General features: G+C 43.2%; 1 protein-coding gene across 1 annotated transcript; it reads right to left on the reverse strand.

Moving 5' to 3' along the window:
• Positions 1-609: 609 nt before the first annotated feature.
• LOC130128414 (cilia- and flagella-associated protein 69-like) lies at positions 610-27001 on the reverse strand. The gene is made up of 24 exons (XM_056298028.1): positions 26930-27001; positions 26702-26761; positions 26525-26590; positions 26031-26140; positions 25850-25926; positions 25666-25764; positions 25154-25306; positions 24718-24895; positions 23380-23503; positions 23188-23236; positions 22952-23073; positions 22604-22835; positions 21526-21690; positions 21201-21316; positions 20565-20683; positions 17851-17932; positions 16782-16974; positions 13902-14045; positions 12980-13056; positions 12028-12225; positions 8803-8889; positions 8590-8673; positions 7187-7351; positions 610-759 (listed from the first exon to the last, which is right to left on the reverse strand). Exons 1-24 carry the CDS (start codon positions 26999-27001, stop codon positions 610-612), a joined length of 2922 nt encoding a protein of 973 aa, XP_056154003.1.
• Between the last annotated feature and the right edge of the window lie 161 nt (positions 27002-27162).

Below are 27162 nucleotides of genomic sequence, written 5' to 3' on the forward strand. Positions count from 1 at the left end.
TTTGTTGGGCTAATTCTATCGTTAAAAAAAGTCTGTTTGTGTCTGTGCACAACACAGTCAAAATTCAATGTTATAATTTGTTGGTTTTTTTAGTTTAATGTGATGGTTATTTGCAGCAAAATTGTGAGAATTTATGAACATGATGGTGTATTATCTCTATAGAAGTACTGATCTGCTGTTGAAGACCAGTGGAGAGAACGGTGAGTTGTCACTAATTGCAAATTTTTTAACAACAGTTCACATCACCATTTGCGCTTAAAAGACTTACTTTTACCATCAAGGACAACGCAGAGACAGACGCCTCTCTCCACGCAGGTCCTTTAAGAATGACTTTGCCTCTCTGCAACCTCCCTTTACAAACTCCAACCCGACTTACTGAAACCAGTCTCTCACAACAACAACAACAACAACAGCAACGCCCCATGTTAACACAGCACTATGAAAATGAGGATATGGAAATATTTTACTTGAGATAACGGGACAGAAACCGGTTGAACGTTGTAACCTATGTAGATTCTCAGTAACTTGAATTAACCCTCAGCATCTCTCTCTCTCTCTCTCTCTCTCTCTCCATGTTCTTTCTGATGGAGTCTGAGAGGGTCCAGCTGTTCAGCTTGCGGCCTGTTTGAGATGAACCCTCTCTGCCATCTGTCTGGCACTGTAGAAGGACACGCCCATGCCCACCGTGGCCATGGTCATGGCAACCGGGTCGATGAAGCTACTCTGTGGCTGCATCCGGACCTCACCAGACACTTGTCTCTGCCAAGAGGATGTCAGACAGAGAGAGAGACAGAGACAGAGACAGAGACAGAGACAGTTGAATGGAAAGTGAGACGCTCACAGATGACAGGCAAGTAACAGTCAGACTGACAAGTAGATAGAGAGACAAGGTTACACACACACACACACACACACACACACACACACACACACACACACTGCAATATGCCAAGGGCACACTCAAAACGTCTGTTGGCTCTGCAGAGCAAAACTTTCTGTCTCGTTCTGTCAAAACCAGCAGTCGGAAAGGATGGATTTGTATCAGGAGCCTGTGTTATTTCTACATGTGATCTCTCATCTACTGAGAGAGAGAGAGACACAGAGAGAGAGAGAGAGAGAGAGAGAGAGAGAGAGAGAGAGAGAGAGAGAGAGAGAGAGAGAGAGAGAGAGAGAGAGAGAGAGAGAGAGAGAGAGAGAGAGAGAGAGAGAGAGAGACGGAAACATACAGGAAACATTTTAGAAAATGCTTGTAACGCATATTCATACATGTCATGAGACACGCTTGGCAACTTATTTTTATTTCCTGTCAGAGAGGAATCTGACAGTTCAATTCCACACCATACATCACTACAACTCTACACCATACAACACTACAACACAACACTACAACATACAACACCACAACAGTACAACAGTAGAACATACAACACCACAACAGTACAACAGTAGAACATACAACACCACACCACAACACAACACTACAACTCTACACCATACAACACTACAACACAACACTACAACAGTACACCATAAACACTACAACAGCATACCATACAACACTACAACAGTACACTATACAACAGTACAACATACAATGCTACAACACTACACCATACAACTTTACGACACAATACAACTCTACACCATATAACACTACAACACAACACTACAACACCACAACAGTACAACAGTAGAACATACAACACCACAACAGTACAACAGTAGAACATACAACACCACAACACAACACTACAACTCTACACCATACAACACAACACTACAACAGTACACCATAAACACTACAACAGCATACCATACAACAGTACAGCATACAACACTACAACGCTACACCATACAACTTTACGACACAATACTACAACAGTACACCATACAACACTACAGCTCTACACCATACAATACTACCAAAGTACACCATACAACACTACAACTCCACACCATACCACACTACAACTCTACATCATACTACATCATACAACACTACAACAGTACACCATACAACACTACAACAGTACACACTACAACACTACAACATTACAACATACAACACTACAACTCTACAACATTCCACCATATAACACTACAACTCTACACATATAACACTACAACAGTACAACACTGCACAATAGAACAGTACAGTACAATATCCTACAACACTACACAATACAACAATGCAGCACTACAACAGTAGATTGTACAACAGTGTCCCATTCAACAAAATGGTGTATTTTCTTTGCCATCACCATGAACAACAAAGGTGAAGTTATGGGAATAACTTGTTGATAATTAAAGAACAGATACTCCCTGAATCTGGGTCTGTTTCTTCAAAAATGTTGAAAGGCCAAAATGCCATAAACCCCACAGTTAAACTTTAGGTTAATGACATGTTCATACAACTTTTACGCCTGCGAGGGAGTCTAACATCATCTCCCACGTATGCACGGGCAGTTGAGCTGAGGCCTGACCCACGCTTAAAGATTATGTAATCTAACTTCCTCTCTATGAAATATTAATATCAATGTTTCCTGAGATGTACACCTTCACAACAAAATCTCTCTCTCAGCATAACATGGAAAGTACCGATGTGAAGCGACATGGTTGCTGATGGATGGCACAGACTTGGAAGTACTTGGCGGTCACTGTGCAAAAAAAACTACCAAGATATGACAATTTAGAGAGATTTAGCATCTTCTATGTGTGAGAATTTTTTTTCTTATTAATCGAAGATATTTTATGAATCCCTCTTTGAAATTTTACAAAAACACAATCAGATGAAACTTCCACCATACCGAGCCTCAAAGTTTAAGTCATTCCAGCACCAAAAACTTGGATTTAGATAAAAATCGGAAGAAGAATCGAACAGAAATGATACCTACATTAACACAACAACATAGCAGACAGAAAATAGAAAACAAAAAAGTGTAAAAAAAAAAAAGAGAGAGAAAATTAAGTAAATAAAATAAAAACAAGTGAATAAATAATAAATAAAATAAACAAATAGAATAAAATAAATAAAAAAGATTTATTAAAAAAAAAAAGGGTATTTTAAAAAAAACCCACTAACCTGGAGGAGACGGAAGTAGCCGGGTGTCAGTCTTCCCAGTCGGATGATCATGTCTGCAGGACACTTTCCCTGCAGAGCAAACAGACTCTCTTTTTACAATCTGAACCTTTTCATTTCAACATTTCAATCTGGGATGCTGACCAGTCCTATCCCGAGATCCAAGAGCCATCTGTCTGAACACGTTTTCCGACCGAGGATCAAGTTAAACAAAACATTTTTAAAAACGAACAAACTGAGATTGCCCTCGTAACCTCTTCCTGTACTTTTGTGGCCCGTGTATGACACATCGCAGCCTGAAACCAGCCATGCAAACCCTGGAAAACTTTTACCAGCTTCACCGAAGCAACAAAGTGGTCAACCATTCACCTAACCTGTTGTTTCCCCAATAACCAGTTCTCGCCTGCTGTGCCACGGAAACTCAGATTAGGTGGTTTCACAGACATTTCAACTTATGATTCAAAATTTCAACAAAGTCAAACCGTGAATTATTTCAATGAAGAACCATCAGCAGAAAAAAAAATAACTCAGACATTTGTACAAACAAATCCCGAAATAGCCACCAATCTTTGCAGAAAACATAACGCATCCCATACTCAGTGGTGTGCAAGTCCCAGGGAGGTTGAAAAGGGGGAAGACACATGAGGAAGATGTCAAAAACAGATACCCGTTTAGTTGCAGCCTCACTTTCATCAATGCCCTGCAAGCAGCCCAGCACCCAGACAGACACCATGCATAAGCCCGGAGCTGCCTGAACAAACAGGGGGAGCTTGTTGTACTGAGGAAGCTCCTGTGTGTCCCTTGTCTTTTGTACAGTGTGGCACCCTGGTCCCATCCAGAGGGCTTAGTGGGCTCGCTATGGGTGAGCTCACAGTCACAGACAAGCCCTCATGTACACACACACACACACACACACACACACACACACACACACACACACACACACACACACACACACACACACACACACACACACACACACACACACACACTTGGAGTGCAGTATGAAAGCCCAGGCCTGTCAGCGATGATACGGTCAACCGTCCAAAGAATGAGAGAGAGACAGAGCGAGAGAGAGACAGAGAGAGAGGGAGAGAGAGAGAGAGAGAGAGAGAGAAGTGCCTGTATGCTGCATGTTGCACGCTTGAAGGAACATGTGTGTTAATGTGCTGAAGGGACTTATGTAACATAAAAACCATCTCGGAGAAAATACTTCTTTCTTTGCAACCATCCCGAAAATAAACTTAAACCGTATTGGAGGCCTACTTTCCAGGTGCATAGTGCTTTAGCCTATGATAAGAGCGTGTTCCCCTATTTTGGAGGAAATTTTTTTTTATTTTTGAGGTTGACAGTAATTCAGTACACCTCTTATTTCCATGTTATAAGAGGGTCTTCCCATCTCCATGTTACATTGATGTTTCCAGTGTCACTGCCTCCATGTCGCCTGCCAGCAGACTCCATTAGATATGCATAACTGACCCAAGGGCCCTTTTATCTGACCCAGTTTTCAGAGAAGAATCACTGCGGTGAGCAAAACAGGTATCAAAATATAATTATCATACCATCCTGTTTAACTCACCATCATGTGTTAAAATGCAAAATAAGGTTAAAAAAACACAAGGTGGCGTAGGATTATAAACAACTGAAAAGCAATATCTTGGGGTGGAACGGTGCCCAGTATTGCAGCAGCCACTTTCTACAAGTGAGCATCCCCGTTCTTCCATTCACACCATTCCACGGGGCTCGCATGGCTCCTCTCTGTTGTAGCCTGCATCAGGCATACTAAGACATGTATGGAGGGGCCACAAAGACCAGTCAGTCAATTCATGGCCGTGGGGGAGGATAAGCCAGACTACAAGGTGCTGATTGTGTGAATCTGCAACTACGCTCTTGGTCAATGAAAACCCATCAGTACCTACAGGGTCAGGCAGTTGGCATACAAACAAACAGCTAAACCAGCTAGAAACAGAAGTCGACTCCACAATTCAACTTTACAACGCACATTTTAAGACAACTGACCAAAGGGCTGTACAATAATAAAAAAAAGGGAACAAAAAGGATGAGAAGGACAAAACACAGAACATACGGAATAAAACACACAACAATATATGCAAACCATCATATATTTCAATGAGAAAATATTGGCTTTTAAACAGGATTTTGAAAAGGTCAATGTGGAAAGGGTAAACTCTTCCAAAGCTTTGGAGCAATAACGGCAAAAAGCTTTTGACTTACCCTTTCACTTTAACTGGGCCCAAGGGACCGGCCAGAGGACTTAAGGGAGGCCGGGAGGCAGAGCAGAGGCAGAGGAGGTCATGGGTCGACCCGTTCACTGCTTTAAAAACAAACAACAAAACCCTGAAAACCAGCTCTACGTCTAACTGGGAGGCCGGTATTGGAGGAACGTGATTGGCTTTCGGGGAACCAGTCAGGAGCCTCTGGATGCTGCAGAGGAGAGGCAAGAGACTTCACTCCTATGGACAGAGAAATACCTGCTATGATCCTGGTATTTAACCAGAGTATCCTTTATATGACACCTAAAACTCGTCTTTTGTCCATTTCCTTTATGCTTTTCTGCAAACCTGTCCAAGAGCATGAGCAGCACCACTTATTCATCAGTACCTAAATACCGAATACTGCAAACCTAGTAAGAAAAGTGGTTAATAGATTTTATTCATCTTGCTTATGGACATGAACAAATACATCATATAAAGTGAGAGATTAGAACAGGGGCGTCCGGGTAGTGTAGCAGTCTATTCCGTGGACTACCAACACAGGGATCGCCGGTTCGAATCCCTGTGTTACCTCAGGCTAGGTCGGGCGTCCTTACAGACACAATTGGCCGTGCCCGCGGGTGGGAAGCCGGATATGGATATGTGTCCTGGTTGCTGCACTAGTGCCTCCTCTGGTTGGTTGGGGCGCCCGTTCAGGGGGGAGGGGGATCAGGGGGGAATAGCATGATCCTCCCACGTGCTACGTCCCCCTGGCGAAACTCCTCACTGTCAGGTGAAGAGGAGCGGCTGGCAACTGTGCATGTATCAGAGGAGTCTGTGGCCCTCCCCGGATTGGCAGAGGGGGTGGAGCAGTGACCATGATGGCTTGGAAGAGTGGGGTAATTGAGCAGATACAATTGGGGAGAAAAAAGCAAACAATGTTGTATTCATTTATGGCATTAATTCACATTTAACTTTTGTAGAATATTTGTATAGAACTTTTATTGAATACTTCTTACTGTATCCATAAGACAATATGACACCCATTTACACTGAAAACGTTTTAAAGACTTACATCAGCTTTTCAAAGTGGTAAATTCTATTCTATTAAGTGTAACAGAGGATTTACTGGCTTTCATTCATTCATTATCCAAACCACTTATCCTTACTCGGGATCGTGGGGATGCTGGAGCCCCAGCAGTCATTAGGTGGCAAGCAGGAGCCCACCCTGGACAGGCCGCCAGTCCATCGCAGGGCCGACACACACGCATGCACGCACACACGCACACACGCACACACGGACAATTTAGTATGGCCAATTCACCTGACCGACATGTCTTTGGACTGTGGGCGGAAACCGGAGCACCCAGAGGAAACCCATGCAGACACGGGGAGAACATGCAAACTCCACACAGAGGATGATCTGGGACGACCCCCAAGGTTGAATTACCTCAGGGCTCGAACCCAGGACCTTCTTGCTGTGAGGCGACTGTGCTAACCACTGCGCCACCGTGCTGCCCTACTGGCTTTCAGTGGTACCATTATTACCTCCCCTGAATCAAATGTGTGAATCATTATCTTGAAAGACAGCCAAACTATTTCAGATAAAAGCAAGTGATTAGAAAACTATTTATTTCATGAGCTATCTGTATCTTAAGCAGTGATACTCAACCACATGCTCTGGAGGGCCACGTGTATGCAAATTTTCTTTCCAACACTAAACCGGCTGATTTCAAAAACTAGTCCTCCGCTGTCTGGTTGAAGGTGTGTTAAATCGGCAAAATGACCTTTTTTAGTGTTGGGTTGGAAAGAAAAAGTATGTACACGACTCTGTGACACATGATTGAACACCACCGATGTAGCGAGTCAGTGACATGCTGGGGATTTATTTGACCAAGACGGTGCTGAAGTATTCAGGGTCCTGAGCTGAAGGGGAGACGTCCTCCAGAGCGGCCCCACGAATGGGCACTCTCTCCAGGGTCACCTCCATGTCGGCCAGAGACCCTCCATTTTGGTGAGTCGCCGTGCTCTTTATGGCCAGGACACGCCCAAAGTAATTCTGGACAGTTTAAAAAAAAAAAAAACACTATTAAGTTCAAGGTTTGGTCTCATATGTTAAAGTTTATGGTGTTTATAATTTTTCGGTAACACTTTAGTATGGGGAACGTAGTCACCATTAATTAGGTGCTTATTAGCATGCAAATTAGCAACATATTGGCTCTTAATTGGTCATTATTACGTACTCATTAATGCCTTATTCTGCATGGCCTTATTATACAACCAGTAAGCCATTAACTATGAGTTTTCCCTCTATAACCTCAGAATTATTGCTTATTAGTAGTACCATCTCAATATGCTTTGCTTAGTATGGACTTTATAAGGTGGTAGTGCAACAAGAAGAGTTATTCTCCCTTACTAACACTTAATGAATATGGTCTGTTCTTACATAACAAAACACAAAACTACAAGTGTTAATAGTGTTAAATTACTATAAATTAAGTTTTTGTTACTTAGAATATGTTCCCCATACTAAAGTAACATCTTGATCATTACTAATTCACTAGTAATTAAGTTTTTTTATGTTCCCCATACTAAAGTGTTACCAATTTTTCTTCTCCTTTGATCCCCCCCCTTTTTTTCTCCCCAGTTGTACCTGGCCAATTACCCCACTCTTCCAAGCAGTCCCGGTCACTGCTTCACCCCCTCTGCTGATCCGGGGAAGGCTGCAGACTACCACATGCCTCCTCCAATACATGTGGAGTCGCCAGCCACTTTTTTCACCTGATAGTGAGGAGTTTCACCAGGGGGATGTAGCACGTGGGAAGATCACACTATTACCCCAGTTCCCCTCCCCCTGAATAGGCACCCCAACTGACCAGAGGAGGCGCTAGTACAGCGACCAGGACACATACCCACATCTAGCTTCCCACCCGCAGACATGGCCAATTGTGTCTGTAGAGACGCCCAACCAAGCCAGAGGCAACACGGGGATTCAAATCGGCGATCCCCGTGTTGGTAGGCCACGGAATAGACTGCTATGCTACCCGGATGCCCAGTGTTTGCTCTTTTTTCCCCCAACACTTGTGTAATTATGCTTGTTGAATCCAAATAGATTCGGATTGATTTCAGTCTCAAGAATTCAAAGAAGAAGAGAAAATGCAAAGACAACACTAACTGTATTCAGCTGTCTTCCTCAGTGTAGCATGATTCATTAACTTTTGCCAAACCTGTGATAACCCAGAGTGCAACACTAATAACACGTGAAATTGGTGTTACTGGTTTTTGTTAGCAAGAGACCTCAGATGGGTGAAACCTGGCATCCCCTTCCTCTGTTCTGGTTGTGGAGGATTTCATAAGTCTCTCCCTCTGAGATTTTATTTCCTGGAAATAAACAAAATCAAGTAAAAATCACCATCATTGTTTGAATCAGTCGTGACAGAATTACGGTTATTCAAATTCGTTACTTTGAGGTGTCAGCTGTGGCTTGTGATTAAAATCTGTACATCTGACCTGTAGAACTTTGTAATCTGATGTCTTGGACACGTAGTGGTCCCATGACTTGGCTGTAAGCTCCTGTTGCTTCCAACGGGACTTTATCTGGGATGAAAAGACAGTCGTTGCTGCAAGATCAGGTTTTCATTTTGTCGAAACAATGGGTTCTGTTGTACGGGGTCAAATCCTTGCGAAAGCGTTATCACCCATAAAGATAACCACTGAGAGGAGTATTATCTTCAACAGACCAATATTTGGTTACATCAGTCATATCTGAGACAGAACAGTCGAATAAGATTGTGGGTTTGATGGTGTGGATCTTGCAATCACTGGACACAACGTAGTCATGGTAAAAATTATTTAAGGCAATTATTCCTTTTATAAAGAGTTTCCCAAGTGGTTTCAAAGTTTTTGTAAAATATAATATATAGATACATAAACAAGGAAGTATAGACAATGACGGGGTCGGATAATGGTCAGTTACTATTTGTAAGCCTAATATATGAAGAATGGTAACAGGCTAACAAAGTACTATTGTTGGAATGTCGACTGTAGCTTTTGACAAATCGAATTTTTAAACTGGAAGTATCTATAGTGTAGTCCATCCATCCATTATCCGAACCGCTTATCCTGCTCTCAGGGTCGCAGGGATGCTGGAGCCTATCCCAGCAGTCATTGGGCGGCAGGCAGGGAGACACCCTGGAGAGGCCACCAGGCCATCACACAGGGCCCCCACACCCACCCACACACACACACACGCACACGCACACACACACACACACACACCACTAGGGACAATTTAGTACGGCCGATTCACTAGACCTACATGTCTTTAGACTGTGGGAGGAAACCGGAGCCCATAGAGGAAACCCACGCAGACACGGGGAGAACATGCAAACTCCACACAGAGGACGACCTGGGACCAGGGCCTCAACCTGCATCCTAATCGTTCTACAGATCACGATGTCATCCACAAATATCATAGTCCACAGAGACTCCTGCCTCATCTTGTCCATCAACCTGTCCATCACCATTGCAGACAAACAAGAAACAAACAAGAAGGGGCTCAGAGCCAATCCTTTATGTAATCCCACCTCCACCTTGAACCAATCTGTCATTCCAACTGCACAGCTCACAACTGTCACACTTCCCTCATACAGATTCCGCACCACTCCTACATACTTCTCTGCAACTCCTGACTTCCTCATACAATACCACACCTCCTCTCTTGGCACCCTGTTGTATGCTTTTTCTACATCTACAAAGACACAAAGTAACTCCTTCTGGCCTTCTCTATACTTCTCCATCAACATTCTCAAAGCAAACATCATATCTGGGGTGCTCTTTCAGGGCATGAATCCATACTGCTGCTCGCTGATCATCACCTCTTCTCTTAACCTAGCTTCCATTACTCTTTCCCATATCTTCATGCTATGGCTGATCAACTTTATACCTCTGTAGTTGCTACAGTTCTGCACATCGCCCTTATTCTTGAAAAACGATACCGGTATACTTCTCCACTCCTCAGGCATCCTCTCACTTTCCAAAATTGTGTTAAACAATCTAGTTAAAAACTACACTGCCATCTCTCCTAAACATCTCCACGCCTCCACAGGTATGTCATCTGGACAAACTGCCTTTCCGGTCCTCTTCATAGCTGCCCTAACTTCCTCCTTGCTAATCCACCACACTTCCTGATTCACCCCACATCAGCCAACCTTCTCTCTCTCTCTTTTTTTTTATTCATCAGCCCCTCAAAGTACTCCTTCCACCTTCTCAACACACTGTCCTCCCCTGTCAGCACATTTCCATCTCTGTCCTTGATCGCCCTTACCTGCTGCACATCCTTCCCCAGCTCGGTCCCTCTGTCTAGCCAATCTGTACAAGTCCTTTTCTCCTTTCTTAGTGTCTAACCTCTCATACAACTCACCATACACCCTTTCCTTTGCCACCTCTCTCTTCACTTTATGCTGCATCTCCTTGTACTCCTGTCTACTTTCTTCATCTCTCTTACTATCCCACTTCTTTGCAAACCTCTTCCTCTGCATACCAAGTACCTTCCTAGCTGTCTCCCTCATCATTTCTGCAGTGGTTGCCCAGCCATCCGGCAACTCTTCACTCCCACGTCTGTTTTAACTCCTCCCTGAACTCCACACAACAGTCTTCCTTCTTCAACTTCCACCATTTGATCCTTGGCTCTGCCTTCACTCTCTTCCTCTTCTTGGTCTCCAAAGTCATCCTACAGAACACCATCCAATGCTGCCTAGCTACATTCTCCCCTGTCTCCAATCCCTTTCAGATCACGCCTTCTGCATAAGCTATAGTCCACCTGTGTCACTGTCTAATAAAGGTAAATAAAAAAAATTGTGTTTCAACCCACAGTCATCTTAAAGGACTGGATAGTAATTCATTGCCAAATATGCATGTCATGTCAAATGAAATTAGTTTAAGTGCAACAGTTGGATCACCAATAGTGATGCAAATTAACTGGAGATTCCACTTGAAGATTTGTTTATAATTAAAAGTGTGTTTAAAATGAGAGCATTTTTTATTATCATTTTTATTATTATTATTATTTTAGTTTATTGTTTATTTGACAGGGACAACGCACAATTTTACAACTGCACCAGAGTTAGCCGGCAGGTAATTTGCATCTGCAGTCCCTGGGCAGGCAAACAAACAACAATTAATACAGAAGTATTATTATTATTATTATCAGTATCATCATCATTATTATTAAATGCTTCTAGCAATTGTACTGGCTCTTATTGTGTTGTCATATCAGCAAACTCCAACCTTTTTGGGCATGGTCAGCCTAAAAACAAACCTTGACAAGTACCCATCTGCAAAGCCTGGTCTGACTTCAGTTTAACTAACATTTGCCACACGTCAGTGTTTCTGAAATTGTCATGTTGGTGTTGTTCCTACGACATCATAATTAATGTTGCTCCAGGACCATCATTGAAACTGACCAATCATATTGTTGTGCTGTCATGCCTTTGCGACTCAGGGAAAAAGACGGGTGTGGGATTAGGTTGTGGGTTAGCGTGGGTTAGCTATTGGTTAGGTTAAGGTTAGTGTAAGCTAAGTTTTAGGTTAAAGTTAGGGTTAGGTTGAGGGTGAGGTTATGTTCAGGTAGCTTTGGTATTTTTACGGTCTTTTTCCGTGTTGCAGAGGCACAACATCACAATTGATTGTCATGGGAACAACACAAACATGGCGATATCAGATCGTGCGCCACACCTCTGTATACATGAGCTTCTCCTCGCTGATGTCTGCCTTCTCCTGTTGCTCCAGAAAGCTCCCTTGCTCTTCAACGACCCTTCTGGCTGTGTCCTCTGCGATCCTGGATATGGTGTCCAAAGCCTCCTCATCAGGGGTGACGGGCCTTACGTCGTCCAGGGCCAGCTCTCTCCTGATCTCCTCCCACACCTCCCCAACCTACGCCATCATGACAGACATCTTTTTATATTTGCATGAATTCAAAACACTGATTTTTTTGTGTGTTATATATCAACTTAACTTAGCTTTCTCTATGTGAGATACCTGTACTATTTAGAGCAGCTTAGTTGTTATAATTACATCCAACGACAGACATATCAGTTGCTGTGATGGTCAAACTGGCAAAACCAAGCTAAATTTCTTCCTAATGTGCAATGTGATGGAAAAAAATGCATGTATAAAGTGAATGTATCCATCCATCCACCCATCCATTATCCAAGCCGCTTATCCCAACTAAGGTTGTGGGATGCTGGAGCCTATCCCAGCAGTCACTGGGCGGCAGGTGGGCAGACACCCTGTACAGGCCGCCAGTCCATCACAGGGCTGACACACACACACACACACACACACACACACACACACACACACACACACACACACACACACACACACACACACACACATTCACACCTAGGGACAATTTAGTATGGCCGATTCACCTGATCTATATGTCTTTGGACTGTGGGAGGAAATCGGAGCACCCGGAGGAAACCCACGCAGACACGGGGAGAACATGCAAACCCCACACAGAGAACGACCCGGGATGACCCCCCCAAGGTTGGACTACCCTGGGGCTCAAACAAAGGACCTTCTTGCTGTGAGGCGATCGTGCCAACCGCTGCACCACCATACCATAAAGTGAATGTATGTGCCATATAAATGCATCATGTGAGACAGCATGCACACTTTCTACCTTGAAGTCCAGATATCTCTTGACAATGCTCAGAGTGACATAATCCTTGGGTGACAATCCAGGAAGTTCAAGGAATCCTAGGGGTGCAAAAGTAATGAACTTACAATATTGCACACCACAGCTTGCTAAGTTCAATGTGTCTCCAAAAGACTTTCTTCCAGGGCAAAAGAATATTAATTTTTTTTTTTCTTTTTTACAAATGTTTGTTTTAAACTACCAGATGGGCAGGGTGTGGCATGTAGAACTGATACTAGACAAGCACTGGAACGTATTTAAAAATGATCTCCACTAGGGTGTCCGGGTAGCATAGTGTTCTATTCCATTGCCTGCCAAGACGGGGATCTTCGGTTCGAATCCCCATGTTATCTCCGGCTTGGTCGGGCGTCCCTACAGACACAGTTGGCCGTGTCTGCAGGTGGGAAGCCAGATGTGGGTATGTGTCCTGGTCACTGTACAAGCACCTCCTCTGGTCGGTCAGGGTGCCTATTCAGGGGGGAGGGGAAACTGGGGGGGAATAGTGTGATCCTCCCATGCGCTACGTCTCCCTGGTGAAACTCCTCACTGTCCGGTGAAAAGAAGCGGCTGGTGACTCCACATGTATCGGAGGAGACATGTGGTAGTCTGCAGCCCTCCCCGGATCAGCAGAGGGGGTGAAGCAGTGACCGGAATGGCTTGGGAGAGTGGGGTAATTGTCCCTGATGTGGCTAAGCCCCACCTGTGCAGTGCTTACTTGTGAGGCAGCTGGATTTGCGAGATCTCGAGGTCACACAAACAACAACAATAACAAACAAAAAACAAGTAACAAACCATCTGGCGTGTCAGGTTAGTGCAGTGCTCCCAGGGCAATAAAACAAACATACAAAACAACCTTTTGTGGCTGTCTTATTGAGCAAGACCCACTTTCTTTCATAGTTCCCCCTACCGAGCTTGCAGAAGATGGAGTAAATCTTGGAGCGCAGATTCTCCAACACATCTATGACCGCCGGGCTGGGCCTGTTGGCAGGGAAAGAGACCCGGGAGGAGGACTCTTCTTCCTGGTAACAACTCAGTGTGGGTTTCCTTGGATCTAGCAGTCAAATGTAGGAAGAAAGAGATTGAACATCACTGTCCACATTATGTAATTTCCATCTTTCAATGTTGTATTCTGCAAATTGGGTAAGAACAACATCCATTTGCACGTTGCCCGTCTTGGGAGAGAGATCCCTCCTCTGTTGCTCTCCCTGAGGTTTCTTCCTATTTCCCCCCCCGTTAAACGTTTTATCTTTTTTAGGGAGTTCTTGCTTTTCTGATGCAAGGGTCTAAGGACAGGATGTTGTGTTGCTGTAAAGCCCCTTGAAGCAAATTTGTAATTTCTGATATCGGGTTATACAAATAAAATTGACTTGACAGAGGAAGATGCAGAGGACAGGAAGAGATGGGAACAGATGATCTGCTGTGGCGACCCCTAATGGGAGCAGCTGAAAGTAGCAGTGGTAGTAGCAGTAGTAGTTTGTTAAAATGATACCTAACCCAGCCACTGAAGATGCACAAGCCAGTGCATTCTTAGTGCCGGTCCCAAGCCCGGATAAATGGGGAAGGTTGTGTCAGGAAGGGCTTCTGGCATAAAACCTTCACCAAATCAAATATGTGGATCATAAATCAGATTTCCACACCATTGAGGAGGGGGGAGTAGAGGGGAAAAAGGTGTATGAGTTGAAATACTTGGGGTCAACTGTTCAAAGTAACGGGGAGTGTGGAAGAGAGATGAAGAAGAGAGTGCAGGCAGGGTGGAGTGGGTGGAGAAGAGCGTCAGGAGTGATTTGTGACAGAAGGGTACCAGCAAGAGTTAAAGGGAAGGTTTACAAGATGGTTGTGAGACCAGCTATGTGGTATGGTTTGGGGACAGTGGCACTGACGAAAAGACAGGAGGCGGGGCTGGAGGTGGAAGAGTTGAAGATGCTAAGATTTTCATTGGGAGTGATGAAGAAGGACAGGATTAGGAATGAGTATATTAGAGGGGCAGCTCAGGTTGGACGGTATGGAGACAAAGCAAGAGGCAAGATTGAGATGGTTTGAACATGTGTGGAGGAGAGATGCTGGATATATTGGGAGAAGGATGCTGAATATGGAGCTGCCAGGAAAGAGGAAAAGACAAAGGCCAAAGAGGAGGTTTATGGATATGGTGAGAGAGGACATGCAGGTAGCTGGTGTGACAGAGGAAAATGTAGAGGACAGGAAAAGATGGAAGCGGATTATCCGCTGTGGTGACCCCCAACGGGAGCAGCCGAAAGTAGCAGTAATAGTAGGCCATGAAAGTGCCATTGAACAAGGAACTAACGCATCGAATAAGCTGCTCTAATGGTGGCATACTGTGTATTGTAGTTCCCTGGTGTTAACGTGTACAACTGCATGAATTTAAAGCAGGGCAAAGCTGATACAGAATAGTCAGTGTGATCATGTGTGGTCAGTGGACTCAGTTTTTGCAGAATTACTCCAAGTCCTTCCTTTTTTAGTTATTGTTAGATAAACTCACAAGATCAGCTCTGCTATCATGACTTGAAAGTCACATCAGCACAGTATACACGCTCGATATAGCATGATTATGTTTCACAGTTTCCCCAACAACACCTTTTGATAATTTCCCCTTTTGTTAGCCATGTCTTTTTAATCACTCATACTGTTGAAGGAAGTAGAGGTGAATGCAAAGCAGTAATTGTTGGATCATTATGTCAGCCATTCACAGAAAGTTGAATCAGTTTATTTGGACACAACATTTATTGAGAGAAACGTTCCATCACTCATCTAAGTGACCTCTTCAGTCTCAACTGGCTGCAGGTATCCCCACCCTTATAAACAATACAGTAGCATAACAACCCGAAAACAATCAGTTTCATATGCAAATAGCCGTGACCATTAACTAGAGTTACAATGGTAATGTGTATTATTCACAGAGGATTTGGAAATAGTTGCAATCACATATGTACACATCCAGAGGAACTGATTCAGCTTTGAGTTGCAATCACAGCATTGTAAGATGGCGACCGATGTACTCTTAGCCCCCCTCACTTCAGGGATGGTCGTTCCCTCTTCACATAGATGGCCTCTTTGAGTCCCCATTCAAAACAGCGTTCCTCCCTATCAAAGATGTGCACATCCTCATCCTTGAAAGAGTGGCTACTGGCCTGTAGATGGGTGTAGACTGCGGAGTCTTGGCCTGACGTGTTAGCTCTTCTGTGTTGTGCCATTCTCTTGGCCAGCATCTGTTTGGTTTCCCCAATGTACAAGTCACGGCAATCCTCCTGGCACTTAACAGTGTACACTATTGCTCTGTGTGTGCCGGGGGACCCGATCCTTGGGGTGGACCAATTTCTGACGCAGCATGTTTCTTAAATCCCAAAACATGCTGCGCCAGAATTTGGTCCACCTCAAGGACTGGGAAGGGGGAACGACCATCCCTGAACCGAGGGGGGGGGCCTAAGAGTACATCTGTTGCCATCTTACAATGCTGTGATTGCAACTATTCCCCAATTGTCCGTGAATAGTACACATGGCCATTGTAACTCTAGTTAATGGTCACAGCAATTTGCATAGGAAACTGATCGTTGGTTTTGGTTGTTATGCCACTGTATTGTTTATAAGGGTGGGGACACCTGCAGTCAGTTTAGACTGAAGAGGTCACTTATAGATGAGTGATGAAACGTTTCTCTCAGTAAACGTTGTGTCCAGATGAACTGATTCAATTTTCTGTGATTTCCTTATTGAGCATGCATAAAGATATATGTCAGCCATTACTTTGCAAACAATCAAAAGGCTGTCGGCTGACCTGTGATCCTTCCGTGTGCATCCCTGCTGACCCTCAGCTCTTCCTCCTCCTTCCTCCAGAGCTGAAGCAGTAGCATAGGTGCCGTGTGGCCATTGTTATCCCTCCAGGTCAGGATGTGGGACAGAGTCTTGGGGTTGTCACATAACTCTAGAAGTGTGGCCAGGATGATGTTGTGCGTGCGTTTGGGGCTTGACTGAAACACATTCCACGACATTTTCAGTTGGGATCTCGGCAATCACATATACCTGGTCCCTAGAGGCACTGCCTGACAGTGAATATCTCCATTACTTAACTTTCATTCCGAGATGTGATATCTATCCCCTGTTGATACATTACCCTTAAAAACCAAATATAGAACTTTTCAAACTTTGCCAAGTAAGGGTGTCCGGGTAGTATAGCGGTCTATTCTGCTGCCTAGCAACATGGGGATCGCTGGTTGAAATCCCCGTGTTACTTTTGGCTTGGTCGGGCGTCCCTACATACACAATTGGCCATATCTGCGGGTGGGTAGCCAGATATGGGTATGTGTCCTGGTCGCTGCAGTAGCGCCTCCTCTGGTCGGTCAAGGCGTATGTTGGGGGGGGGGACTGGGGAGAATAGCGTGATCCTCCCATGCACTATGTCCCCATGGTGAAACCCCTCACTGTCAGGTGAAAAGAAGCGGCTGGCAACTCCACATGTATCGGAGGAGGCATGTGGTAGTCTGCAGCTCTCCCCGGATTGGCAGAGGAGATGGAGCAGCAACCGGGATGGCTCGGAAGGGTGGGGTAATTGGACAGGTACAATTGGGGAGAAAAAACAAAAACAACTCTACCAAGTAACTATAGCGTTCAACTGACAAAAATAATTTAACTTTTACAGACCAGATCATTTACATTCTGTACATACCTTTCATTTTAACAAGATTACATAATTAAGTCAGACGAAGAGGCTAATTGTGGAGACTGTGTTCCCCACATTGGACATAATTCCCAGTAAAGGTCTCACAATTCTTTCTATTGCAAAGCACACAGCTACCTAGTGGGACGACAGCCTCAGTACTTCCTCCCAGCTAAGGTCGGCTACTTACATGGAGTAAGTCCAGGAGTAGATAAGCCCCTTCTTTTGCCAAAAAGTAATCTTCTGTGGTGTAACATCCCACAATACAGGACCTTCAACGACATAAAACACTATTTTCAGTGATACGATAGCTATCATCCAACAAAAACAATATCTGCATGTATTTGATCACTACTGAAATAAGCCGTTCATTGCATTATTACATTGTGTGCTGTTTGCTTTTTGGTAAATCTTTGTTTCTTCCCATTAAGGCTAATTCAAGGTCACAAGATGCTTTAGTCCTGTGTTTCCCATTCACTTTACTCCTACATAGGTAGGCCTGTTTGTACTCCACCAACCAACACTTAATTATGCCAGATTTGGCACACCTGGAATAATCAAATACCATTTGATATGATTTGATTTATATTATTTCGAAGATGTAAACCCCCTCCCCAAAGAAAAAACAGATAAAAACCATAATAATAATAAAAGGAACTGAACAATAAACCTATACAACAAACTCAAATTCCATAAACAACACAAAATAAATATTACGTGTTCAAAAAGGAGCAGGAGGATACACTTGTTTATTCCTACCTCTTCTCCACTACTCATCAATTAATTCATAATCTTTATCTTATATACGATTTATAAACTATGACTACTACTTTTGGCTGCTCCCGTTAGGGGTCGCCACAGCAGATCATCTGTTTCCATCGCTTCCTGTCCTCTGCATCTTCCTCTGTCACACCAGCCACCTGCATGTCCTCTCTTACCACATCCATAAACTTCCTCTTTGGCCTTCCTCTTTTCCTCTTCCCTGGCAGTGCCACATTCAGCATCCTTCTCCCAATATACCCAGCATCTCTCCTCCACACATGTCCAAACCATCTCAATCTTGCCTTGCAATTATCCCAATTCTATGTATGACCCAAATATCAACCTGTGTCAATAACATAAAACTTAAACAGTTATCACAGCCCTTCCTCATCCCTACACCTATTAGAAATACATTTTTGTGCATTTTCTTGAACTGAATAATGTTTGCACTTTGCTTGAATTCCAAATCCAAATCATTCCACAAATTCACACCACAGATGGAAACCACATACTCTTCATAGTTGTACAAACAGTTTCTTTGAGTTAAACTTGCCTCTCAAATTATAACCCTCCTCTCTGTTGAAGAACATTTTTGTATATTACCCGGTAGTAAATCATTTCTTACTTTAAATAATATTTGTGTTGTTTTTTTGTTGTTGTTGTTGTTGTTGTTGTTGGGTTTTTTTTGTGGCTTTTTCTCCCCAATTGTACTTGGCCAATTACTCCACTCTTCCAAGCCATCCCGGTCACTGCTCCACCCCCTCTACCGATCCGGGGAGGGCTGCAGACTACCACATGACTCCTCCGATACATGTGGAGTTGCTAGCTGCTTCTTCTCACCTGACAGTGAGGAGTTTCGCCAGGGGGACATAGCACGTGGGAGGATCACGCTATTCCCTCCAGTCCCTCCCTCCCTCCGAACAGGCACCCCCACCAACCAGAAGAGGCGCTAGTTCGGCGACCAGGACACATACCCACATCCCACCTGCAGACATGGCCAATTGTGTCTGTAGAGACACCCAACCAAGCCAGAGTTAACACAGGGATTCGAACCGGCGACCCTGGTGTGGGTAGGCAACAGAATAGACCGCTACACTACCTGTGCTGTGTGAAATTCTATGAGAGCCATGAACTTCAAGGTATGTGACTTTAGGCGTGACTCAAGGCGTGTTAGTGTTCGCGAAACCCTACTTTCTTAATTATCCTTACAACCCTTTTTTGCAGTATGCATAATGGATGTAGGTTGCTTTTGTAGGTGTTACCCCATACCGCCACACAATAACTCAGATATGGCAATACAAGCAAACATTCAAGTGTGTGCAATGCTTTATGATCCAGAATATGCCTTGTTTTTTCCAGGACTGCAATGCTCTTTGCCAGCTTTGCTCGCACATATCTTATATGAGGTTTCCAGTAGATTTTGAGGTCCATTATCATACCTGGAAATTTCTTTTCATATACTCTTTCTATGTTGACATTGTCTATCATCATTTGTACTTGAGTGTTTATTTTACAATTTACAAACATAATCTTTGTTTTCTTAATATTTAATGATAATTTGCTTATGTCAAGCCACCTTTTTAATTTTCTCATTTCTGTTAAGATCACTGCCAAAAACTGCTGTAAATTCTCCCCAGAACATAAAACATTGGTGTTGTCCACAAATAGAACAAATTTCAATATTATATATTGGCTGAGTAAGTACAAGCAGGTCCACGTTTGCAGGATTTCAATGAAAATCTGCAGAGCATGGGGGCCTTGAAGACTGGATTTGGAAACACTGCTTCGGAGCTATCCAGGCAAAGCACTGGGCAGAAGGCAGGAAGACACCCTGGACAGGTCACCATGCAGTCCAACACAAAATCACACTGATTATTTGTACCCAGGGGCTGGTTAAAGTTTTGAACCCATCTAACATGCACATCTTTGGACTGTGGGAGGAAACCCGAGCATCTGGAGGAAACCCCAAGAACTTTGGGAGTTCATGTAATGCCACACAGAAGGGCTCGAAGACCCTTATTCTATTAAGGGATTGTGCTAACAAATAAGCTTACATGATTTCCATGCTGCCATTTCATTTATTAAATCACTTATATCAACCAATCAACCAACTAATCAATCAGCTGTGTTGTGTTAACTGACCAGACGCAGTCGACTGTGGACAGGATGAGTTTGCTGTGCCCCAGACCACTGAAGAACTTCTCTGGACTCATCCTCAGGAAGTGAACTGCCATCTCCACCCCCTCAGATCCAAACAGTTCCTTGGACAAAACAGTACAGCATATATGCTTGTTAAAGGGGACTAATTTGACAACAGTTCCACACTGAGATACCAAGATACTTCATTGATATTTTCCAGCTCCTGGTTTGAGTGCGTGAGGGCATTTAGAGGCTATATTTATGCATATGGGGAGGGAAAAAGGGACAGATAGAAGTATTTATGGTGTAGGCTAAGGAGGATACACTGAGTAATAGCTATATAACATTGTATTACTATATATTTATTTTGTAATAAACACCGTTTATTATAATTGAAACATTTTCAATTTGATAATGAAGTTAAATGTAACACTGTCGGATCAGTTTAGAGAAAAGTTCGATAGTGCTGGAACCTTATTTCCATAAGGGACCATTCAAGTTTATCTCTAATCCAATCTGATCTGTTTGCATGACAAAAAAAAAACAAACAAAACGTTTTTACTAAACTTCTGCAACCTTTTTTCTCACACTTGAGACTTATTAAAACTAACAGGACCGGGGTCAGGATCTCTGCTCTACCTTTCTGTGCATGTCACTCTCGCACAAGGCTGAAAGGATCAACTGAATGTCAGACTTTATCTCCAAGGTGATGCTGTCCTCCTCCTCGGGGCTTCTTTCCATTTGCATCACAATCCCTACGAACATTTGACTGACTGTTAATCAGGAAGGACTGAGGAACCTCCTCCTGTTCAAGGTCCCTCTGTCTCAAAACAGGTCATTTGGCCAGGAAAATGCTTGATTTCTATTGTAAAATTGCTACTCACCCCATTAAGACATATCAGTCAAGATACTTTACCTATCAATTAATATAATTGCAAAGATTTTTATTTTCTCTTCTCATTACCTAGAAGCTGGTTGATTATCCCTTGATCGCAGAGGTCTTGGTTTATTGTCTCATTTCCTAGAGATGCCATTGATCTTAACACCCTTACACAGTAGCGCATCTGGGCCTTCTTACTGCCTCTCCCACTAGTGTCGTGGAGACTGTTACCCTGGCCAAAGTAGACATCTGTAATAATAAAGCAGAATGATATAGTAATATAGGGGTGAGGCGATGGGTGAAGCTGGGATTTGTCATCAAATGGCAGTTAACGGCTTCATAGCCACATACACTATCTACAGTGCAGGAGCTGGGGTCAGTTCACGCTCACCTCAGTCAGTTACAGAAGTGAAACTTTTTCATGATTAAAAAACAAATGGAGTTCTTGTGATTAAAATGGCACTCATGTCCAATCTGAAAAGAGTTTACTTGACTGAGAAAACAACTTGTTGCTATTATTTGAATTGAATTTTCAAGTTTCAAGATGAGAAAGTTTTGGACTGAGCGAATGAAAGCAAACCGATACCAATACCTCATATGGATGACATGGATGGAGAAGAGGATCAGTAGCCTCTTCATACATGTGTGCACGGACACACACACACACACACACACACACACACACACACACACACACACACACACACACACACACACACACACATATACATACACACACACAAACACACACACTCTCTCTCTGTCCTCCGATACATGTGGAGTTGCCAGCCGCTTCTTTTCATCTGACAGTGAGGAGTTTCACCAGGTGAATGTAGCGTGTGGGAGGATCACGCTATTCCCCCCAGTTCCCCCTCCCCCCTGAACAGGGTCCCCGACTGACCAGAGGAGGCACTAGTGCAGCGACTAGGACACATACCCACATCTAGCTTCCCACCCGCAGACATGGCCAATTGTGTCTGTAGGGACGCCCGACCAAGCCATGGGGATTTGAACCGGCGATCCCCGTGTTGGTAGGCAATGGAATAGACCACTACGCTACCCAGACACCCAATTTTTTTCTTCTTCTTCTTTGTCGGATTATTTTTGTACATACGACAACTTTTCAACCAACATCCTTCCGTCCTTTGTGCCTCCTCCTCACCTTGTTCAGTGCACCAGTCTAGCAGAAGCAGCAGGCAGGTGTTGCCCTGACAGGTCATGTAGTCCTCCAGCATTAGAGGGGCGACGGTGAGCAGAGTGGCCAGGGCCTGGAGCTGGAGCTCTTTCTGCTGGGCGGAGGACCAGTGGCGTGCACCTGCCTGGCCTTTGGAGGAGCTGCTACGGGGTTTCACCAGCGTGAGCAGAGCGAGCATCACCTGGCCCTCTTTAAAAAGCTAAGAAATAAGGGCAGATTGCCCATTAAAACCAGAGATGTCAACCTTAACCAGAAAGTCAACGTATGACAACTTGTTTGTGTTTGAGTGAACGATGATTGGATTTTCCAACTGACCTCCACAGCAGATAAATCCTTTGACATGAAAACTACCAGATTTAACAGCAGCTTCTTCATTTCAAAATCCTCATTGTTATAGCTGAGCTTGAGGTTACGGACCAAAGGGTTGTGACTTTTCACTATTGGACAAATGACACAAAGAAATTACAGTCATGACCAATTTTAGGGTTGGTAGTTAATTACAAATACTTACATCATAATTGACAAAATTAATAAGAAACAAATTGCCTTACACTCTGGAAATGTGACATAAAGGATGAGCTGCTTTGCAAATAAACTCTCCTGAAAATAATTTAAAAAAAAAAGATGTCAGACACAAACTCAAATGCAACATATAATAAAAAGATATGAAACTTTTTTTTTACTGACCACTTGCTGTGACTACTCTGTTCATTTAATTGTTAACCTATTTGAACTCTGCTTACCATCAGTGGGCATTTGGGGTTCTCAGCGATAAGAGTTGTTATCACTAGGAGGTCATTTCTGAGCTGGAGGTCATGATGCCCCAAACCATTTAGCAACTGGTGAATAAACGCTTCTTTCAAAGCTCTATGCGACAAATGAAAACATCCCCAGGAAAGTGAAAGGGATTTAATAATTGCAAAGTGATCATCAGCACGAAATTATTGCAAAGTATATAAAATTAAAGTACTATGTTGATAAATTCATATTTTGAAAGACGGAACAGTGTTGATTGGTAAACTTCAAGTAATTACTTTTATTACATAAATGGATGCGTGAACTCTTTTATATGAAATCTTGAAATACTGTTTAAGCAATCATATTTTACCTTCAAGCACCCCATCTTCAGTCATTTTTGAAAACCCATGACAACAATGTCAGAGACTTTACCCGAACATCCTAGATTAGGGGTTTGGGCCCACCATTATGGCCACTTGTACTGAACTGAACTTTGCCAAAGCTTTCCCTCCCTTGGTTCTTCAGCCACTCCCCCATAAACATCAATGGTCGGAAGTGGAGTGTGTCTCCAGCTTAAGATTCCTTGGAGTCCACATCAGCGAGGACCTCTCTTGGACATCAAACACCCAGTCCCTTGTGAAAAAGGCTCAACAATGCCTGCATTTCCTGAGGAGGCTGAGGAGCGCCCGTCTATCCCCCAACATTCTCACTAACTTCTACCACTGCACCATAGACAGCATCCTGACCAGCTGCATCTCAGCGTGGTACGGCAACTGCACATCAGTAGACCAGAAAGCTCTGCAGCGGGTCGTCAAGGCAGCTCAGCATATCACCAGTACCCATCTCCCAGCCATGAAAGACACTTATCACAAACGCTGCCTTCGAAGGGGTCTCAGCATCAGCAGAGGTCCCACCCACCCCAACCATGGACTTTTCTCCCCCCTGCACTCTGGGAGGCGCTACAGGAGCCTCAGAGCCCGCACTACCAGGCTCAAAAACAGCTTCTTTCCCCAAGCTGTTACCCACCTGAACCTGGCTACCCACTGAATGTCTGTAAATATGTTTATACTCGTGTTCTTTTTTAACTTATCTTTAGCTTTTAGTCTTCATCTGTATATAGCTTATACTGTGTTTGCTATGTTTTGTCTATGTCTGTCTTGCACTGTTTAGCGAAGCCGCAGCCCTCATTTCGTTTTTACACATGTGCCTGCCCATTGTTTTTAATGACAATAAACTGAAATGAATTGAAAATTTTTCTACATTTTCACTCTATAGATATTAAAAGTGAGTGGAATCCATTTTGTTTAAAAAAAAGAATAAATAAGAAAATGTGAGACACATACACAATGCACTCCATATTGCTTAGCTGAGAGGTGACCTCATCCTTGCAGCCTCTTTCCAGTAAGTTCCACAGGATTTCAGAGGAGCGGAACAGGACTTGTCCAGAGGGGTCAGGCTCATTCATGTGGAGGCAGATTGTCTCTGCTCCCTGTGCATTTAGTATTAAATCACAGTTTACATCTATGGGAGGGAAATGAAATGTGATTAAAGAGATGTGATTAATAGAGAACAACCCATTGACCCAGTGACATTGACACAAGGATACTTCAGGTCGCTGCTCTGATTGTATGTCTGATGTATGATTGTTCTTTGGAAATGAGTTGCTTTATGCTCTTGAGAGCTGTTTACTTTGTCTAATGAAGTAGTTAATCTGTTAGACTGACGAGCTTGACAGACCCACGCACCCCTACCCAGTGATTTATAAAAGCAGTCATTCACCAGAGGCGCTCGAGAGGATCTGAAGCGTTTGCAGGACCTGCAGCTTCACGTTGGGCTGGTTCTTCAGTAGCACCAGGGCAAGGACCATAGTCTGAGCCAGGCCACTCTTTTCTAAGAGCTGGAGCTTGTAGCCTGGGCTGGTAGGTTGGGGCCCTTCACAAACAAGCATGTCATAAATAACTAAAGAATTCTGTTTTCTTGTCTAAAAGATGTGAACTTTAACAGAAATAAAGGACAGAAAGAAAGAAACAAAAAAAAATACTGGGCAGAAATAAATAAATACAAGGTAGAAAAGAAGAAAGGAAAAGGAAAGAAAGAAAGAAAGAAAGAAAGAAAGAAAGAAAGAAAGAAAGAAAGAAAGAAAGAAAGAAAGAAAGAAAACCATAACAACTACACTAAGAACTGACGACCACACCATCGAAGAGATTAGAGGGTCTCACTCATTGAAAGTCTAGAGAATCGGTTGTAAGACTTGAGAGATGTAGCTGCAGGTTTTGAGGGACAATCCATACCATCCAACAGTTGTTTGGGTGCCACAGAAGTGTAGACTGATTTAATGGAGTCACATATTTGGTGTCTTACTTCAGCATTTGAAATCCTCATCAAGCACCCTATAAACAGAGCTTTACAAGTGTCAGTGTTGAATGCATTCAATTATTATACATTTAAAATATGGCTTTAAATAAAGCTGCATACCCATGTGAGAGAGGAATTCTTTGGTGTTATATGCATAGGTCAACTCATCAGATGCCTTTTCCTTTAGGAAGGGGAGTCTGACATTAAAGGGGCAGAACACATAGGCGGGATGCAGTAAGACAGAAATCATTCATCTTGATTTAGGTCTGAAATTGTAGGCATGGCCAACCAAGATTCTTACCTACAAATCGCAAGCGCCTCACACAATACAGAAACGTACTCTGGGTGATCCCTCGTTTTCTCAGCACAGATATTGAGAATTTTGGCCATGTCTGTCAGCTCTCTCAAAAGCTTGGAACATTTTATTCAGGAACTTTTATCTTCAAGCAAAATGTTTGGAAAATACATGCTGGCACATCCCACTGAGACACTGGAAGTGATGGGACAATGATTCTTCAGAATAATTATAGTTATTCACATCAAAGGAAAGTGCTGACAGAAAAACCATTGCAGTTGTAAATTGGGACCTAGGGAATTATGTTTTGGCGTCGAAGGGTAGCGCCTGACAGCAAATCTATTTTTATCACTGCATCAGGGGACAAAACTGAGGAATATCTGACAACCTGACACACTTGTATGACACTTAAGACTTATAAATAACTTGGAAGATATGAGGATTTCTTTGACAGAACATTTCATCATAAGTGAACAGACTGAATGTGCCATAAAGGATACATAGCCATTTTGGCACCTCCTCAACAGTTTCTTCAGGACAAAAAGGTGCCTCTCCTTCAAGGAAGCCTTTTATTGAAAGAAAATTGTTATTTATTCTGTTATTAAGGCCCCCAAAACAACAACAATCAACAATAACAGTAAGCAATGGCAATGTCTAATAACGACATTTTAACTTACTGTCAAAGGATCTTCAAAGAGACTAATGACTTTGCTGAGATCAAGACATTTTGCAGGAACCTGTTGCAAATTGAAGAATGAAAAACGGGGGTGCAAGTAGAACATACCAGGATATAATTTAGCAAGCTGTTTTTTGTTTTTTGTTTTTTGACATTGGGGTAGTTGTTTATTAAAATCTAGAAGACATACACTGTAACAAAAAAATAAAGAAATAAAGAACTGGCTTACCCAGTTATGATGCTGGTCTTTGGTTGACACTGTTGGTCTGCTCAAGCGAAGTTCAGGTTTTCTTCTGTGCATAACTTTCTTTGATTCCATTTACAGCAGTCGAGGAACTTTTTCTCATGCCAGCCTCAAAGCAAATATTGCAAATTCACTCGTAATTTTCTGTAAACGAGCTTATTCCTTTGTGTCTATGTTTCACGACATTGACGTTGAAAATTCTCGATCGTTGATTTTTC

This window comes from Lampris incognitus, chromosome 18 (genome assembly GCF_029633865.1).
Source record: "Lampris incognitus isolate fLamInc1 chromosome 18, fLamInc1.hap2, whole genome shotgun sequence".
NCBI classification, from domain to species: Eukaryota; Metazoa; Chordata; class Actinopteri; order Lampriformes; family Lampridae; genus Lampris; species Lampris incognitus.

Bases quoted from the DNA above. Each gene is read 5' to 3' on its own strand.
- LOC130128414 (XM_056298028.1), bottom strand. From the start codon at position 27,001: ATGCACAGAAGAAAACCTGAACTTCGCTTGAGCAGACCAACAGTGTCA. The intron at 26,591-26,701 runs GTAAGTTAAAAT...TTTCAATAAAAG, and splicing joins TCTTTGAAGATCCTTTGACA to GCTTCCTTGAAGGAGAGGCA. The intron at 23,074-23,187 runs GTAAGGCAATTT...TTTGTCCAATAG, and splicing joins TTATGTCACATTTCCAGAGT to TGAAAAGTCACAACCCTTTG.